The 17,632-nt window shown below is 50.6% G+C and overlaps 1 protein-coding gene across 1 annotated transcript; it reads right to left on the bottom strand.

Annotated features, from left to right (window-relative positions):
* Nucleotides 1-3,691: 3,691 nt before the first annotated feature.
* Nucleotides 3,692-17,054, bottom strand: SUGP2 (SURP and G-patch domain containing 2). Its single transcript, XM_050321523.1, is given in 10 exon segments — nucleotides 3,692-7,778; nucleotides 8,919-9,055; nucleotides 9,759-9,823; nucleotides 10,224-10,744; nucleotides 11,280-11,391; nucleotides 11,563-11,974; nucleotides 11,976-12,057; nucleotides 12,700-12,817; nucleotides 14,208-15,974; nucleotides 16,949-17,054. Coding segments are annotated over 10 exon segments (3,441 nt in total). The 3' UTR covers nucleotides 3,692-7,657.
* Nucleotides 17,055-17,632: the final 578 nt, after the last annotated feature.

Genomic DNA, 17,632 nt, shown 5'->3' with positions numbered 1-17,632 from the left:
CAGGGGGGTGGAATGACATAATCTTTAAGGTCTGTCCAGCCCAAGCCATCTTGGGATTCTGGAAATTGCGTCCTTTGGGCTTAGCCCAGACCCTTCCATCGTGGATAGCACAGATATCAGGGACATCACAGATATCAGAGACATCACAGACATCAGGGCTCTTTGTTGTTCCGTCCCCAGAGAAGCCATTTGTGTGTGAGTGGAAAGTTGGTGCAAACCACGAGCACGTTGTTAGGAAATGGGAAAATGCCCCGGGAAAGGGGAGGCTGCAAGGGCTTGGAAGGGGAGGGGATCACTGGCCCCTCATGGGGTGTCTCTGATGCCACCCTTGGGTGCGATCACTGGGCAGGAGTGAACCCTCTGTCTCCTGGAACCCTCTGTCCCCTGGAACCCTCTAAACCCTAGAACCTTCTGTCTCCTGGAGCCCTCTGTCCCCCTTGGAGCCCTCTGCCCCCCAGAACCCTTTTCCCAGGCCCCATGCCCACACCTCCAGGGTGCCAAACCCCAGGAGAGGGCTCGTGGAAGAGCCAGCAGAGAGAAGAGCACACACTTTGCAGTGAGGGAATGAAAGCACTTCATGTGTTCCTCAGAGGACACGGAGTGACTCGGTCACAACCACAAAATCTTGTGGCAGAAAGGAACTGGATCCAAGGTGCTCTTGGCTGAGCCAGGTGTAACTCCCTGTCCTCGGTGTCCCCACCACTGCTGCTGTCCCCGTGTTTGGGGTCACCAGGCGTGACATCAGGGTGCATCCCGAGCGCTGGGGGAGGCAGCCACGGCAGATGCCAGCACAGAGGATCGCTGGCACCGGCACGACGGGACCCAGGGGGAAGCCGCGGGAAGGGGGGCCAGGCTTGGCAAAGGCCCTGGCAGGGTGCAGGTGGGGGGCTGTGCAGGGCTGGCAGCAAACCAGCAGCTCTGGGGCCAGCAGCCCTCCCGTGCCCCGTGTCCTCCTGGCGTCCTTGCTTGGCCACCAAGGACAGAAAGGAACTCAAACTGCACCAAAACCCCGCTGGAAGGAATTAGGGCGCGGTGTCTTTCCCATCGACCCGCTCGCCCAGCTCGGCTCCGACTTCTCCTGGAAGGTAATTACTTGACACTGTGAAATTGGGGCAATTAGATCAGCAGGAGCTGAGAACTCGAGCCCGAGGCTGGCAGCCTGGGGGGGGGGATTCTCTGGGATGGGGTTTTAGGTGCCATCCGCGCTTCCCTCCCGCCCTGAGAATCAGGGAATCCTGGAATATCCTCAGCTGGAAGGGACCCACAAGGATCAAGGCAGACTCCTCACCTTCCTTCTGTGGTGTTTTCACACAACACACCAAGAACCTGAGGTTGTGGAGAGGAGCAGAAGGATAATTTGATCCTGGGAGAAAAAGGCACCTTGGAAGAGATCTGTGATCTCTTCAAAGGTTGGACTTGGTGGTCTCGGAGGTCTTTTCCAACCTAAATAATTCCATGATTCTGTGACTTTCGTGAAGGGATCTTCGTTCATTTATGTTTTAAAGGGAGACAAAACCCTGAGCAGCTGCTTCTCTGCTCCTCCTTCCCATCCCAGGGATCTACATCACCTTCATTCCCAAGCATTCCCGTTCCCCTTGGAAGCAGGTGTCTTGCTACAGCTGGGACAGACTTCCACGTGGGAGAACCCCCTCCCAAGCAGGTTTTCTCCTTCCATTTTCCCAGTGAAAACTGGAGAAAAGGGAGCTGTCTGTGCCTGGAAGAGCATCAGCCCTGCAGTTTACCCACATCTGGCCAGAAGGCAGAGTGAGGCAGCACAGCCTGGTTGTCCAGGGGTTTTCAGGATCAGGAATTCCTGGTGTTTTCCCAGCAAGAAAAGGGAAACTCGGGAAAAGAGTGTCTTGGGAAAAAAAAAAAAAAAAAAGCTCAATTTTCAAGGGCCTTTAGCAGAGGGAGCTGCAATGTCCAAGTTCTGGCCACACCTCGGGAGTAAATCCTAAGCAAGGAGGAAGCTTTTTGAGCTGATTCCAAACAGCTCTGGACAGAGGAAGATGCACTGCAGAAAAAAACACATTTAAAAGGAAAAGAAATGTGTGTGTGTGTGAAGCCTAAATAAAGGGAAAGGAGGAGAAAACAGAGGAAGAGAAAACACAGGGAGATGACTCAGGAGCTTCTAACAAAGCAGCAGCTCTGACACCGATCCTGCCACGGCCAGTGACAAGTAATTTAACCTCCCGTGTAAAACGAGGAGAGCAGCAGCCCCGGGGGGCACCGGGAGACTTAATTAGTTGCTATTCGTAGATTAAGCAGCGAGGCTGAAGGTGAAAGCACCGAGTGCTAAGTATTATTAGCTGCTGAAGGATTAATTTCTGTAATTGGGCAACCCCAGCGTTACATAAAAGTGGATCAGTGCCCGTTTTGGTAAGAAATTCGTTCCGCTGGTTCTGTCCTGTGGAAAAGGGGACCTGGAGAAGGGATTTTGTGTTTTAAAAGCAGGAAGGGGTAACTTTGTTTGTGCAGCTTCCACTGGGGGTGTGGGACTCCCACCCAAACTGACACGCAGGATTGATCTGGGAACGCGAACCGGGTGTATTTGGGTGGCTGATTTCTCACCAGGGCTGGATTCCCACACCAGCTGTTCTGTGGGGGTTTTTTGAGCTGGTTTCTGTGCTCTTTTAGGCCCTTTTAGAAGCTCCAAACCAAGAAGAAAAAGAGGAGAAGAGCAAATCCAGCCTTAAATCAAGGTCCTCTCTGTCCACAGGTTTCTGGTTGCTGCCTCCTCAGGAGGTGGGGCTTGGAAATCCTCATCTCCCACTCCATGATCCTTAATTTCTGTGGCAGTAACAGCCACAGGATCTGCTGACAATTCTTAAAGGCGACTTCTGAACATGAAACTTCAAACAGAGCTGAAGAATCCTTTCAGGTTTTTCTTTTTTTTTTTTTTTTTTTTAAGTCTCAGGGAAAAACAACTGTGGAACAAAAGACATAAAAATGCAGAGTATGTTTTCCTAAAATTAAAGCATCACCTGTTCCCAGAGACAGGCCATGGGTGTGTTTGTTAATCGAGCGACTCTGCCGCGATCCTGGCGTGGTTGGAGCCTCCCTGCAGCCGGATCCCAGCTGGATTTCTGGAATCCTCCGTTAGGGGGGGATCTCTAACAAACTGCACAGCTCCAGGGCTGACACCTGCCTGCCAAACACAAAGGGAGGGACAAAACTTTAAAGGTTGGTTGTTGCCATTAAGGGTTCTCCCAAACAGGGGGTGTCCCCTCAGACCGATCCCTCAGTGTGTGACACCAGGGAAGGGACAGGGAACACAGGGAATGGACAGGGAACACAGGGAATACTCATGGAACCCAGGGAATGGATCTGGTCCCCCAGCATGGTCCCAGTCCCCAAGATACAGTCCCAGTCCCCAAGGCACAGATGGACGAGGGCCTGGAGGGACAGGACAAGGGGGAACAGCTTCCCACTGCCAGAGGGCAGGGATAGTCGGGATAGATGGGACACTGGGAAGGAATCCTTCGCTGGGAGGGAGGCCCTGGGATGGATTTCCCAGAGCAGCCGTGGCTGCCCCATCCCTGGAGTGCCCAAGGCCAGGCTGGAACAATCCAGGCTGGTGGGAGGTGTCCCTGCCCAGGTTGGAACTCCACGACCCTCAAGGTCCTTCCCAACCCACCCCAACCCATCCCGGGATTCTCTGAGGCTGGAGAGAACACACCACGTGCAGGGATTCCTTCAACAGCAGAACTTTATTGCCCACACACAACGCAAACAGTTTCCACACCCGCTGCACTTCCAGCAAGTCTCCTACTTAACAAGGTTCACACACACAAAAAAAACCCCCCCAAAAATAAAACCTCTTTATTTCAGAAGGACCCCGTTGTTCTTTGAGCACGTTCTCACTGCAGGTGTTTATTATTGCTCAAATCTACAGTCTGGTTGTGATTGGCCACTCAGTCACGAGATATGCACAACTCCAGGTGATGCAGGACTTCCAGGCTTTTGTTTTTTAATTAGAAAATAGACCTGCTGTAGGGGTAGAAAACAACCCAAAAGGATAATACTTTGAATTTCTGAGTCCAGACCCGAGCAGAGCGGGATGTCAACATTAAAAATAAACACTGATTTGGGAGAAAACACCATCTGAGAGCAGATGAGGTGTTCACACCAAGGATGGTTCTAAAATAAAAAAAAAAAAACACACCAAAAAATAAATAGGAAAAATGTCACTGGGTCACACCAAGGAAAAGCTCTGAGGGCAAAAAAAAATAACACCATCTCCACGAGTCCAACACAATTAGTCCAAACACTGAATCACTGGCTGTAGTTTTAGGGCACCTCCCCCAAAATGGGGATCTCCTCATTTCTCTCCAAGGAGAGCAAATGGCCTTCCCTCTTGACCAGGTCCTCAAATATCCTAAATTTTTGAAGGAAAAGGAGGGAAAAAGGTGTAGCCAGGGCTTGGACTCGCCCAGGGACTGTCCCTCCACCCTGGGGACGAGTGGCTGCACGAGGTTTAAAAATTGCAGTTCTCTGCAGTTTTCCCCCTCCCCTCCTGCCTTAAAAAAAGAAAAAAAAGGAATTTTTGGATTGAAAGGCCACAGTAAAAACCCCAGAGGTATGGCAAGGGAAAGCCTGCTGCTGTTTTCAAGCCAGCACAGCAAGAAAATCGAGAGAGAGGGTTAATTCCTGGGAAACTCTGGCATTCCAGCTGTGGACAGCGAGGCTGTGGGGACGGATTCAATGCACCAAAAGCCACGTGAGAAAGGAACTGAGAAGTGATTTAGTGGGTTCTCTCAAGGTTAAGAGACATTTAGCAGCACAGAACAGAGGCACCTTCCCAAAAATCCTGCCTTCACACTGCTGGGACACGGCCCCAGCTGCACTGGTTGAAGTGCCAGAAGGATGCATATCTCTCCCAAATGGCCAAATTCACAAGCAAAGAAAACATTTAAACCCAGAGGTTGTGTTAAGTTCTACATTTATTGCAGCTATTAAAAGGTTAACAATGCTAACAGGGTTTGTTTTTTGGGTTTTTTTTTTTTACTTACACTACAGGGAAATGTCAGTTATCCAGAACATAAGCATTGCCACTGGCTTAGCACTGCTGCATCTGCACGGGACAGAAACGAGCAAATTCTCTACAGGATTAATGGCAAAACCCAACCAAAAGACAGCAGACACACCACTGAAGTTAGTTAAAATGTTCACTGAAGCTTGCAGTCTTCATGGAAGAGAGCCTGGAACTAAAATAACAGAAAAAGAAGCTTGTAAAAACCTCCAGCGAGGCAAAGCGTCTGCATCACAAACGTTTCACACCTAACAAAAGCACCTACAAACTTCCTCAAAGCTGCCTGCAAAAGGCAGGTCAAAGCCAAAAGGAGGAGGGGGGGAGCAGGGGGGGGTGTGGGACACGTAATATAGCAAAGAAATCTTTCCAAAATGTAAATGGGAAAGAAGAGGTGAACTGGAATCGTGCAGGGGATTCAAAACCAGGGGCAGCAACCCCGGCAGGTTCGTCCCTGGGCTAAGAGGAAAGCTGTGAACCCTCTGGGGTGGGGCTGAGCAATAAAATCAGAGGCCAACAGTGCTGGGTCCAGTTGTTCTAAGCCAGACTGGCTGAAGTTTTACACTGATTAGGCCCAGGAAAGGAAGGGGAGAGGGGCAGTGAAAACCACACCCAGACAGGAGTTAAACAGCTCAGCATCCACTGCCAAACGCTGGCACTGAGGATTCTCCCAGCAGGAGGGACCTCAGGAGGTCCACAACCAGCCTGTAAGAAACGTCTGGGCTCTCAGATGCCCTCGAGTCTGACAACCAGACAAACTTATTTGGATTTATGGCCTCTGTGCTCCAGCTGCTTGCACTGTTGGAGGTGAAGATTCATGTGATGCTCATGGCAAAACCAGAACCACCAGTGGGTTTCCCTGTGGGGTCCTTCAGTGATTTGGGGCTTCAGGGCAACTAAAACTGAGGGAGCAGAAAATTGCACACAACGCCATGATCTTGTTCCTTTTGGTTCCAAAGTCAGTAAAAGGGGAAAAAAACCAAAATATAAAACTCAACTTGCACTGATAAAACAACAGTGCTTGGTACCAGGCAAGGAGAATTTGCTGCTGGGGACTGGACATGGAGACAACTCCAGGTTTTGGTGGAGGAAGAGCAGAAAAAGGGTCTTTAAACAGCAGACACAGGCAAGTTGGTGAGCAAAGAACACACTGCCAGGAGCTGGAGATGCTGCCACACCCCCCTGGGTGCTGCCAGTGGTTTTGCCACAAGCTCTGCAAGGATGGGAACACCAGGACTCGCTGCTGGCCAGCTCAGGAGCAGCTCTTTGGGAGAGTGGAGCAGGCTCTGGGCACTGTAACACTCCAGTGAACACCTGGGGCTGGTTTTTAAGACAGGTTAAATTCTGTCCCTCTCAGGAATGCCTCAGTGGTGTGCAAGTCAGGGAAAAGATGAAGGATCAGACCTCAGAGGGTTGTTTTTGGTAACACTGTTAAATCTTCCAGGTTTTGTTCATTAATCCAGTCTTCTCTTTCAGTAAATTCTGGAAAAGTCCCTTAAAAGTACAAGTTTTTCTTTGTCTTGGGGTTCTTCAATCAAAGAACTTGTGCCAGGAAAATGCTTAAGAGAAATTACTCTCTGAACTGGTGGTCTTATAAAACTGATGATCCACTTCCAAGTGTTTCCTTCAGTATTTCCTGCAGGCACGTGAACTGCACCTGCTCATGACTTACAACTCCTTGGAGGAGGAGAAGAAACTGGGGGAGAGCTGCCAAATTGGTGTCAAAATAAAAAGTACACTTAAAAAACTGCACAGCTTGTTCACTGGAATGAGAAACCTCTTCCCAGCCGAGGTTCCCAAGGAAGGGTTTGGTGGTGTCAGACTTGGAGGAGCCTCAGCTGCTCACCCTGCACTCAAAAGTCTGGATTCCCACCCCAAAATAAACCCACAGGTGGAGGCTCTTCTTAAAACTGGCGTGGGGAGGAAAGGAAGCTGCTCTGTGCAGAAGTGGGTGGGAAGGTGGACCCCCCCAGCAAAATGCAGGGTCACAAAATCTGAACTGCCCAGCAAAAGGATCTGGATCTGGGCAGGTTCTTGATTTCAGAAAGGACCAGGACCAAAGCAGGTCCCTCAGGGTTCTCCTGCCACTTATTCCAGGTTTGGTTTTTTTTTTGGTGAGGAATCTCATCCCAAAACAGGTAAACTTGGCCAGAGAGAGAGAGAGACAGAGAGAGAGAGAGACAGAGAGAGGTAAAAACAGGCACTTCTGAGCCCAAACCAGCTGTTTCTTCCTCAGAAGATGAGACACCCAAGTGTAGCTTGCACAACACAAGACTAACTTGACTCTTGGAGGATGTTTTAACACATTAGCATTCGAGTCCACTACTAGAGACCAGAGTGCTCTTCCTGCTCTGCTGAAGATCTTTCCCACAGCAGCTTTGCATTTCCAGGCACTTTTTTTAGCCAGCCAGTCTCTTATGTCAAACCTAGAAAGCAAGATTTGGGGTAATTCAGCAGTTCAAAGCACTTCACTGGAGGTCTGGACTCTGGTGAAAGGTTAAAAAAAAAACCAAAAAAGCCAGCTACACTCGTGGGAACAGCACTGATTTCTTGGAAGGGGAGGGTTTCAACAGCCCTGGGAGTTAATGTTGGCAGCAATGACTACCCAGGCGTGGCCACAGCACCTACCTATTTACTTGCTCTTTTCTGCCTGTACATTTGTATCATTCTCTGACGGAAAACGTCAAATGCATCTTCTTTATTTTCTTCCCCTGCAACACCCAAGCCCTCCCCTGCAGAGGTAGCACCCCTAGGGAGCAAAATGGAGAGTTAGAACACTCTGAGCCCAGGACATGGCACAACGAGCAGAAGAAAGAGAAAACAACAGCTTCCAACCCAGACACAACTCAAGGGGAAGGTCAGAATTCCAGGGGGAAAGTCAAAATTCAAGTCATAACTCAAGGGGAAAGTCAAAATTCAAGTCATAACTCAAGGGGAAAGTCATTCTGCTTCACCTGGGGCAGAAGGGGAGCAGAGGTCTGGGAGCAGAGATCATCTAGAACATCCCCACCTCCCCTTTCAACATGCAAACCCCCCTGCCAGAAGAAAGCTGGAAAACCCCTATTTTCCCCCACTCAAAATTAGAGGTGGCCAGAACATCACAGAATGTGCTGGGCTGTCAAGACCACACACAATTAATGAGCTGCAAAACTTGTAGCCAGGAGCTACAGAAAACAACAAATATTCCTCGTGTATTTGGTCCCAAGAGGTTTTGGGAGGTAAAACCCCAAGGTTCTAAGAGTGCTGAGCTACAGGTGGCATGAGCTGCTTCCTCACTGTCTTTTCCCTGCTGAAGGAGGAAACATGGAAATACAATTATGGCTGCTGGAATGAAATCATTTCATAACCCATTTAAGTGGCCAAGGCACGAGGAGAGCACAGAAAATGCCTGGAGAAAAAAAGACTTGTTAAACCACAGACAGAAAGTTGCTTGTGTGGGTTCAGAGAGAAATAAATTATGTGGGTTCAGAGAGAAATAAACATTCTGCTCCTTATTCAGCTGGGGAGGGAAGGAGGGATTATCCATGAGGAGATATTATCCATTCTCTGGCAGCAGTGGGCACTGGAGACAGCGGCTTTAAATGACAAAATGAAGATTAAAAACCCCCAAAATTTAAAGGGAGAAGACACACTTACCTCGTGGCAGGTGCACTTACCTCTCTCCTCCTGCAGTGGGATGAACCACACAATTAAGAGTGCCAACAAATGAGCTGCCTAAACCTACCAACGTGTGACATTCCCAAATCCCATCTGCACTCTACTGGGCCTGCTGTGGCAGCAAGGAGATCCCCCACGTGTTAAAAAATCCCTGACAAAGCTACTGTGAGCACTCCCAGGCTTTTCCAGAGCTGCCAGAGGCTCTGGAGGGTGTTGTGTTCCCATTACATACACTTTTACAGGCTCTCTGATCCCTTTCCCTCGTGTGCCGAGGCCGTGCCCCTCCTGCCAGCCCATCTTCTGCAGCATCTGGAAACCCACATTCCTGTGTGTCAGCCTCTTGTGGGAGAACTCCAAATCTTTTGGTTTCTATGGAGAGGAGAGACAACAGGACAACAAAAAGGTGGGTTGTTATCCAAGGGAGATCATGAAAAAAAGAAAAAAAACCACCACCCCTCAAATCCACCCCCACCCCACCACAAACTGGGTGTGTTTGAATTTCTGGATATACAGAAATAGCTTCCCAGCAGCATTTCAGTAGCTACACAGAAAAAAAAAAATAAAAAATCAAAGGGCAATACCTGCCTTGCTAGTTCAAAAAAATATCCATTTCAGGTTCTCTAATTGTTTAACTGCATTGTTAAGATGACAGCAAATGGTAGCCCTTTGTATTTTAAAAAGTACTTCTGTTTTTTTTAAATAGATAGATATTGAATGATCTGATGACTGAAGCCCTGCTGCAAACACAGAAGCAGCCAAGTAACTTCTCACCAATTCTGGGGAAATTGCAGCCTGTTTTTCGGGCAGCAAAGCACCCATTTCTTTACAGTGTAGTTTTTTAACACCCAGCTATTCACCGAAACGTTTCATTTTGATACAGGTATTCCAAACCTAAACCCAACAGGTTTATTAGGAGGAGTCACAGCTCCCCTCAGGTTTAGTCCAGACATCTCCAGGACGGGGTTCTGCAGGTTTTGGTTTGATTTCATGGCAGGGAGCACGTTTTTGGGGCTGCCTCTTGTCAGAAGAGCTGATTCTCAGGGTGCAGCTGCAAAGCAAACGGGTCCTTTACCTTCTTCTTCTTTGTCACTGGGCAGCCCCGAGGTCTGTCATAAGCAATCCTGACAGGCTCGTGCACTGCAAGGCAGACCAAGGACAAAAAAACCCACATCAGTTGTGAAGAGAAACCTTTGTGATGCAGGACTCCAAAAGACCACCCAAAAAGAAACATCTCAGCTCTAAAACCTGACACTTAAAGTCACAACCAATGGGAAAGATCAGAGTAAAACAGAATAAAAAAAGAAGAGAAGGCATTAAATAGATGTTCAGAGAGTATCTGAGGAATGATGGCTGATACAAACCCTGCGCTGCACCGTGGCAGAAGAACTGTCACGTGATTTATTCAGTTTAATGGACACTTAGAGTGAAAATGTTGTTTTCATTTCTGTACCCGAATTCTTTCGACCAGCAAAAGCAGCACCTGAAATCCAGGAGTTCTTTACTGCTGTCTACGAGCTCTCTGCTGAACGAGACCCACCTTTTGGTTCTTCTATGAGGCAGATCCTTTTAGAGGCAGGGATCATCCCAACTTTCAGGGACTTGCTGCTGATTCTTTTGCGAGGGAAGGGGGTGCCGGGGGCAGGAGTCGGTGCCTGTGTCGACAGATTTGGTACAGCACCATCAGAGGAGCTGGAAAGCTGCACTTCACCTGCTGACATTTCCTCTCCTGTTTTGGAAACCATCTCTTCATCTAGGTTTTCCACACTTCTACCTGCTGACACGTCCTCCTCGTCTCCCTCCTCTGCTTGCTCCGTTTCTTCCAAGGGCTGGGAAATGTCCTCCTCAAACTCAGCTTCCTCCTCGTTATCTTCCTCCTCCTCTTCTTCTTCCTCTTCCTCCTCTTCCTCTTCTGAAAGATCCAAATTCCTCTCTCCAGCTTTGGCACCTTCCCCAGCCTCAGCTGCCTCAGACACAGCACTGAAGTTGATGGAGGGACACAACTCATAGACCTTCATTCGGTAAAATTTGAAAGCAGAACTGTTTTGATCCTGTAGAAACCTGAGCGAAAAAACAAACAAACCAACCACCAAAACAGTCAAAAGACTATCAGAAAAAGACCTTCTCTTAGCTGGTGTGAAGCAAGGCATTAGAAATCAATCTCTGGTTAATTTTGGGGTTAATTTTGGGGAGACCAGGTGTAGAAGTGTGGTGTTCCCTGACAGCAGGTACCACAAACAGCAATTACTCTCCTCGATTCTGGCGTTCAGCAGCACTTCCCAAACCGTGCTGGGAAGAACTCAGTGGCATGATCTTAAAAAATGGTCTGGCAGGGCACTGTTTCAAGATTCCAGCTGATTGTTCAGTGTACAAAAGAAAGGGATGTGCATTTGGGGGGAGCGTTTCCCCTTCTCGGGTATTTGGGATATTCACCATTAACGGAGGTGCTGCAGACAACAGGGAGTATTGCCCCAAATCCTCTGTTCCTAAACACACCAGATAAAAACACACAGCTCAGCAAACAATTCCAGGAGAGGGGAGCATTTGGAGGTTCCTGATCAGCCCCACTGACACAGGTAAAGGTGCAGTTACTCACCAGAGGTCTGGGTTATCTGCACTGTTGTCTATGCTGAACTGCTCGATTTCTGGTCCTACCTGAGCAACAAACTTGGCAAGTTTCTCTGCAGTTTCCATGGTTTTGGCATCCACTGCAAGAAACCAAATGTTCTGTCAGCTTCCTGCGAGCCCTGCCCCGCTGGGAGGTCAGAACACTCGAGAACTATCAACTCCAGCAAAAGAAATCAGAAATCAGCAGAACACTCGAGGCAGTTTTCTCGTATCACTGATAGTTCCAAAGCTGATCCCCAATCTTCACTTACCATCAGGAAACTGAGAGGCCAACGGCGGGAAAAGCTCTGGTGGTGCTGGTAAATCCTCAGGGTCTGCCCTTTCCTCTGGTGGCAGAGAGCCCTCGGGGCTGGGGGCACCCTGTGGGGACGAGCTGGTGCCGAGGGGAGAGTTCTTGTGGGACAGGCTGGATCCTGCCACCGACACCTTGGGCTGGGCTGGACCTGGAAGATGTTTGTCTTGGTGCCTCAGCACTGTCCCAGCTGAAAGCACAGTCTGTGTCCCTATGGTTGCTCTCCTCACCTTCCTTCCTCGGGTGCCACGCTGGGGGAGCCCTCCAGGCCTTTTTCTCTTAAACAGCCTTCTCTTAATGCTTGCAATTTTCCTGGCGTAGAGCAGGGCCCTGATGGACTCTGTGGCGGCTTCTTCTGGGGTCCTGCCCTCCCCCCTCCTCCTTCCTCCTCTGCGCCTCTGACAGCTTCAGTCTGTAATATTTGTACTCCAGGCTGTCCTCATCAGACAGGAACCTGAATTAAAAATCACAGGAACGGAATGAGAGCCGGGCTGAAAGCATCAGAAACTCAGCAGTGAGCCTGAGCGGGTTTTTCTTGGAAGAACAGCCAATTCCACGTCTAAAGCAGCGAGGAAAGTGTGCCAAGCGAATAAAGAACGGAGGGGGTTTGACACAAATCATTTGGGTGGTAATTAATCAGCCCTGGTGCAGCTCACACTCGAGGAGATGCTGTCATATGGAAAGATCAACGTGCTTGGAAGTGTCTCAGCTTTCCCTTTCCCACGTTACTCGTGGAACACCAAACCCCTAAGCCTGTTACCTTCCTGGGTGTTTCCATCAGCCACACTTATTTACTTTTTTCACCTCCTAAATGCAAATTTGCTTTTTTAACACCTTGCCTTTGGATTGACAAAGACAGTGGTTACTGACACATCAAAGGGAAACGTGAGCTGCTCCACACAACGGGAGCACCAGCCCCATTTCCAGGGATACCAGCAAGCGTAATTGGCTCAGGAAACATCTCCCAAAAAAATCTGATTAAACAGACAATAGGCTTTGATCTGCCTCCCATGGAAACAGTGAGCCTAATTAAACCTATCCCAAATATCTCCACAGGAGGGGGGAGCATCACAACACACGGTCCAAACACACCCACCAGTACTCAGGGCAGTTCTTCTGAGCGCTCCTGTCCTTGGCAGACAAGGTTCCTGACACGATGCTCTTCACCAGCTGCTCAATTGTCTCCACAACTTTCCTATCAGCTCGTTGTGGGACTGTGGGAAGACACAAAATACCATCAAAGCCAGTCATTGATTATTCTCGTCACCAGAGTATGGACAGGTTGTGGGGTTTTTTATTCTTTGACACGCTGATATTTGCAGTTTTTCAACATGTTCATAGAAAGCAGGTTGCACTTTCATCCCAGAATGCCAGGATAGGAGGGGTTGGAAAGGGAGCTCTGGAGATGCCCCAGTCCAATCCCCCTGCCCAGGCAGGGTCACCTGGCAGAGAGGTGGCACAGGGACACATCCAGGGGGGGTTGGAATGTCCACAGAGAGGAGACTCCACACCCTCCCCTGGGCAGCAATGCCACTTCCATGCACAGAAGTTCTTGTCAGGTTGAGCTGGAACTTGCTGTGGTTTAGTTTCTGGCCATCACTCCTTGTCCTGTCTCTGAGCACCATGAGCAGAGTTATGGCCCCATCCTCTGACACCCTCTGGAGATATTTATGGATTGATGGGATCACCCCTCAACCTTCCCTTCTCCACTCTCTGCTCATCAGAGATGCTCCAAACCCCAAATCATCTTTGTGGCCTCTGCTGGACCCTCTCCAGCAGCTCCTTGTCCTTCTGGAGGTGTGGAGACCAGAACTGAACCCAACTCTCCAGATGTGGCCTCCCCAGGGCCGAGTGGAGGGGCAGGATCCCCTCCCTGACCCGTGACCACACTCCTCCCAGTGCACCCTTCCAAAACTACAGTAAATTAAGGAAACCTCTAAACTTTTAACTGAGGTTCCACACCAGTTTATCATGAAAAGCATGATAGCCCTGGGCAAGTTAAGCCCTCCTTAAAAAGGCCATTCCTTATTGCACCAAAAGGATTTTGTGCAAAATAAAATAATTTCATTTGCACACTCGCCCTGAAAGGGGCACGTTCCAAGTGATCAGTCAGTCGGTGCCAGCCCTGCAGGACCCCCCTGAGAGAGGATCTGAAGTTCAATTAGGAAAAAACAAACAGATGGGTAGAATGATGAGCTGGAATGTTTTAGGGAGGAGGAACTCGCTGGCCTAATGCAGTGGAGAGTGAGTGTTCCTGTGGATGAGAGGATATAAACATTTTTTTAAAAATTACACCTGGATCTGATAAGAGTGGTGATGGTAACACCTCCAAATTTGCATATATGCAAATACTTGCCCTGTAATGAAGCCAGTTCCAGGTTGGCCCTGGCCTCCCTGCCCCGAGGTGGGGAGGCTGGAGGGGCAGCCAAGGGCACGAGGTGAAAATCCTGGATTTAAGGTATCGGCACGTGCCCGAGAGGGGAGGGAGGAGGCAACAGAGAGCATTCACTCCCTGCCTCAGCTGCTGGGGATTTACACAGAATCCCCACAATTAGCAATTCCTGACCACAAAAAAAAGCAGCAGAGCAGTTCCCTCCCTTTTACCTTTGGTGTCAGGAGAGGCTGCTTTGAGCTGTTCTGCGGCCTCGGGCTCGGGTCTCTTCATCTGGATGGGGTAGCCGCTCTTCTCCAGCCAAGCCTTCAAGTTCTCGATGTACTCCCTTCCGAACAGGGTGGAGTCGTCGAAGTTGGGGAAGAGCGTTGGGGCCGGGGCCATCTCCTGCAGCCCCACGGCCTCCAGGATCTTCTCCTGCCTGAAAACGGACGCCAGGGCAAAGGTCTGGCCCAGGAGAGCCAGCGACTTCCGACAGAGAGACACGGTGGTCTCGAAGGCGCCGGCCATCTCCCGGGGGTTCCCGAAGCCGCTGGTCTTAACGCTCAGCTCGTAGGCGTTGCAGGCCATCAGCAGGGGGGTGACCCCCTTCAGGAGGCGGTCCTGGAGCCTCATGATGTACTTGTCGAAAGGTTTGATGATCTCGAAGAAGCAGTTCTTGGTTTTCACGGCGCCCTTGTCCAGCAGCATGTTGAGGAACTCGTTGTCCACCTTGGGGGTTTTCAGGGCGGCGTGCTGCAGGCTCTTGATGGTGAAGAAGCAGTAATCCCTGTGCTCCGGCCTCAGGGAGCACTTGAAGGAGGCCAGCATCTTCGCACAGGTTTCCGTCTCCAGCTCGAAGAGAGCCCCGAAGAGCCGGGAGAACTCGGCGTCGTTTTTGATGGCGTGGAACCCGGCCCACTTGATAATCTCCACCCCAAAGGTGGAGAAAATGTCTGATTTATCCACCAGGTCGAAGTTGAGGTTCCTGAACACGTGGGCAGGCTTGGGGAGCCTGAGGATGGGTCTCTGGGCTGCCAGGGCCGGCCTTTGGTTAGGTCGTGGGGGCAGCTTTGGGACGGGCAGCGGCCTCTGGCCGGGTCGCTCGGCAGCTTCCAGGGGCTGCTCCGGAGCCTGCGGATCGAGGCCTGGCTGCGGTTTCTTCACGTCCCACTTCTTGAGGGGGGTTTTGACCTCTCCTTTGAACACCTTAGCTTTGACCACGCCCCTCGTGAGCCGCTTTCCCCTCAGGATCCTCCCCCTGCCAACGGCCCCCCTCCGTATGGGGGGCCGGAACTCGCTGTCTTGAACCCCGAACTCCGCGTCGTACTCCTGGTCTTCCGCGCCGCCGAACTCCTCGTCCACGAGCCCCGGCGACCTGAAGTCCCCCAGGATATCCGTGGAGCTAAAGTCGGGTTCGGCAGCTTCCCAAGAGTCAGGAGGGCCGTAATCCTGAGGGTCGTGGGAGGCCAGGCCCCCGTAATCCCTCTCGTGGGAAGCCGGGTGTCCGTACTCCCGGTTTTGGGAAGCTGGGTGCCCGTACTCCCGGTTTTGGGAAGCTGGGTGCCCGTACTCCCGGTTTTGGGAAGCTGGGTGCCCGTACTCCCTGTTCTGGGAAGGTGGGCGCCCGTACTCCCGCTCGTGGGGCGCGGGGCGGCCGAACTGCTCGTGGTAATAGTTGTCCTTCCGCAGGAGGGGGCTGGCGGGCCTGTAGGAAGGGCCCGGGTAGTCCTCCCGGGGGTCTTCCCCCCACTCCTCGTGGGGGTGGCGGTGCTGGGGGTTGTCGTGGGGGTACCTCCCGCCGTCGGGGAAGCTCTCGTCGTAGCGCGGCCTCGGCGCGGGCCTGGGGGGGCCCTGGGGGAAGAGAACACACCAATGCACTGCCAGTAGCGCTGAGAAAACCCCTTCCAGGAGCACATTCACGGGCTGAAAGGAGTCAGGATGTGGAAATGACCGGAGAAAACACACCTGTCTAACTCTAGGATGCTCCCATTCGGTTTCTTACGTACTTAACGTAGCACAAATTCTGCTATAAACCCCTATTTTTTATTTTCGGTCAGCGCTTTCTCGGCACAAGATGCTGGGTTTTTGTGCTCAAGATGGGGTTTCTCAGGTGGAAAAATATCCGAGTTTTTCCTGAATTTGCTCTTTCCCAGAATCACTGAGGTTGGAAAAGCCCTCCCAGACCTCCAAGTCCAACCTGTGACTGATCCCCTCCTTGTCACCCAGCCCAGAATTCCCAGGCTGAGTGGAGGAATTCCACAGTTGAACAGAAGCTCACATTTCCTCCAAACTCATCCAAAAATTATCTAAAATAGCACTGCAGCAATTCCCAGTATTTCTGACTTCAAAAGTATCCAAGATCCCTATTCCCTAATTCCAGCAGTTCAATGCAGAAAGTAAAGAATGCTTGGTGAAAAAAAAAAAAAATAAGATGCATTTAATAGAAATTATTTCTCCAGGGCTCACTTTAAAAATAACAGATCCCATTTCGAAACCCTCCTATGAACGCACATTCCCGTGAACGTGATCCGAGTTATTTTTATGGCCATTTTATACATTAAATTTAGAAGACCGAATCACTGGGAGATCGCTCGTTTTCTGTGCGTTCACGAGCTTCGATGCTTTGGCTCTTCCCCCGAAAATAACACGGGAGGCACAAAGCCCCAAAGGCTCCTTCCTACGTTGGTTTAACTTATCAGCCATCACCAGAATTCCATCCATCCATCCTGCGGCGACGTCCCCGAAACCGGGACCCACTGCCCTGGACGGAGCTCCTTTGTCTGAAATCCCCATTATTTATTATTTTTTTTTTTTCCCTCCCTCCACCTCCCTCCCCCTGGGAATTCTGCGAAGCGTCGCCAGCCATATAAAAAAAAAAATAAAATAAAAATTAAAAAAAATTAGAAAAAAAAATTTTAAAAAAAATGGATGTGGAAAAAAAAAAAAGGGATTTGAAGGGCCCCCCCCTCACCTTTGAAGCGCTGGCTCGCCTCGCCGGCCGCGTCCCCGCGGCAGCGCCTCGCCCTGTCCCGCAGCGCGGGGCCCAGCGCCCCGCGGGGGATGCGCCGGGAGGCCATTTTACACCCCGCGGCCGGGCCGCAGCGGGGCCCGCCGCTCCTCAGGGCCGCCCGCCCGCCCCTCGCTGTCCGCGGCAGCAGCAGGAGGAGGAGCCGGAGCCGCCCGAGGAGCCGCCGCGGAGCCGCCCCGAGCCGCGGAGCCGCCCCGAGCAGCGGAGCCGCAGCCCCGGCCCGGCCCGCCCTCAGCCAGGAGGGGGGGGGGTAAGGGGAGGGTCCGCACTGCGCGTGCGCGGCCCCCAATCCGGTTAACGCTCCGCGCGGCGTTTTTTAGAGTGGAAAGGTAAAAAAAAAAATAATAAAAAAACCCCACCCCACACACCAAAAACCAGCTGTTTAATAAGACGTCTGAGGCGCACGGAGGTGGGGGTTTTACGTGGTTACGGTATCGCTTGATTCTGTGGTGTCATCTGTAGTATAATGAAGATATATAACCTTATTGATAATTATAATTAGCAACAGTAATAATAATAGCAAGAACAAGAACAATAATATAGGTAAACTATAATAAGGTTATAGGTAATAGTAGGCTATAGATATAGTAGTATCTGTAATACTATGGTATAGTATTATCCAATTCT

This window comes from Myiozetetes cayanensis, unplaced genomic scaffold (assembly GCF_022539395.1).
Source record: "Myiozetetes cayanensis isolate MyiCay16 unplaced genomic scaffold, myiCay2020 scf26, whole genome shotgun sequence".
Taxonomy (NCBI): Eukaryota; Metazoa; Chordata; class Aves; order Passeriformes; family Tyrannidae; genus Myiozetetes; species Myiozetetes cayanensis.
The sequence above is the reverse complement of the archived record's forward strand: the minus strand, read 5'-3'. Positions and strand labels throughout refer to the sequence as shown.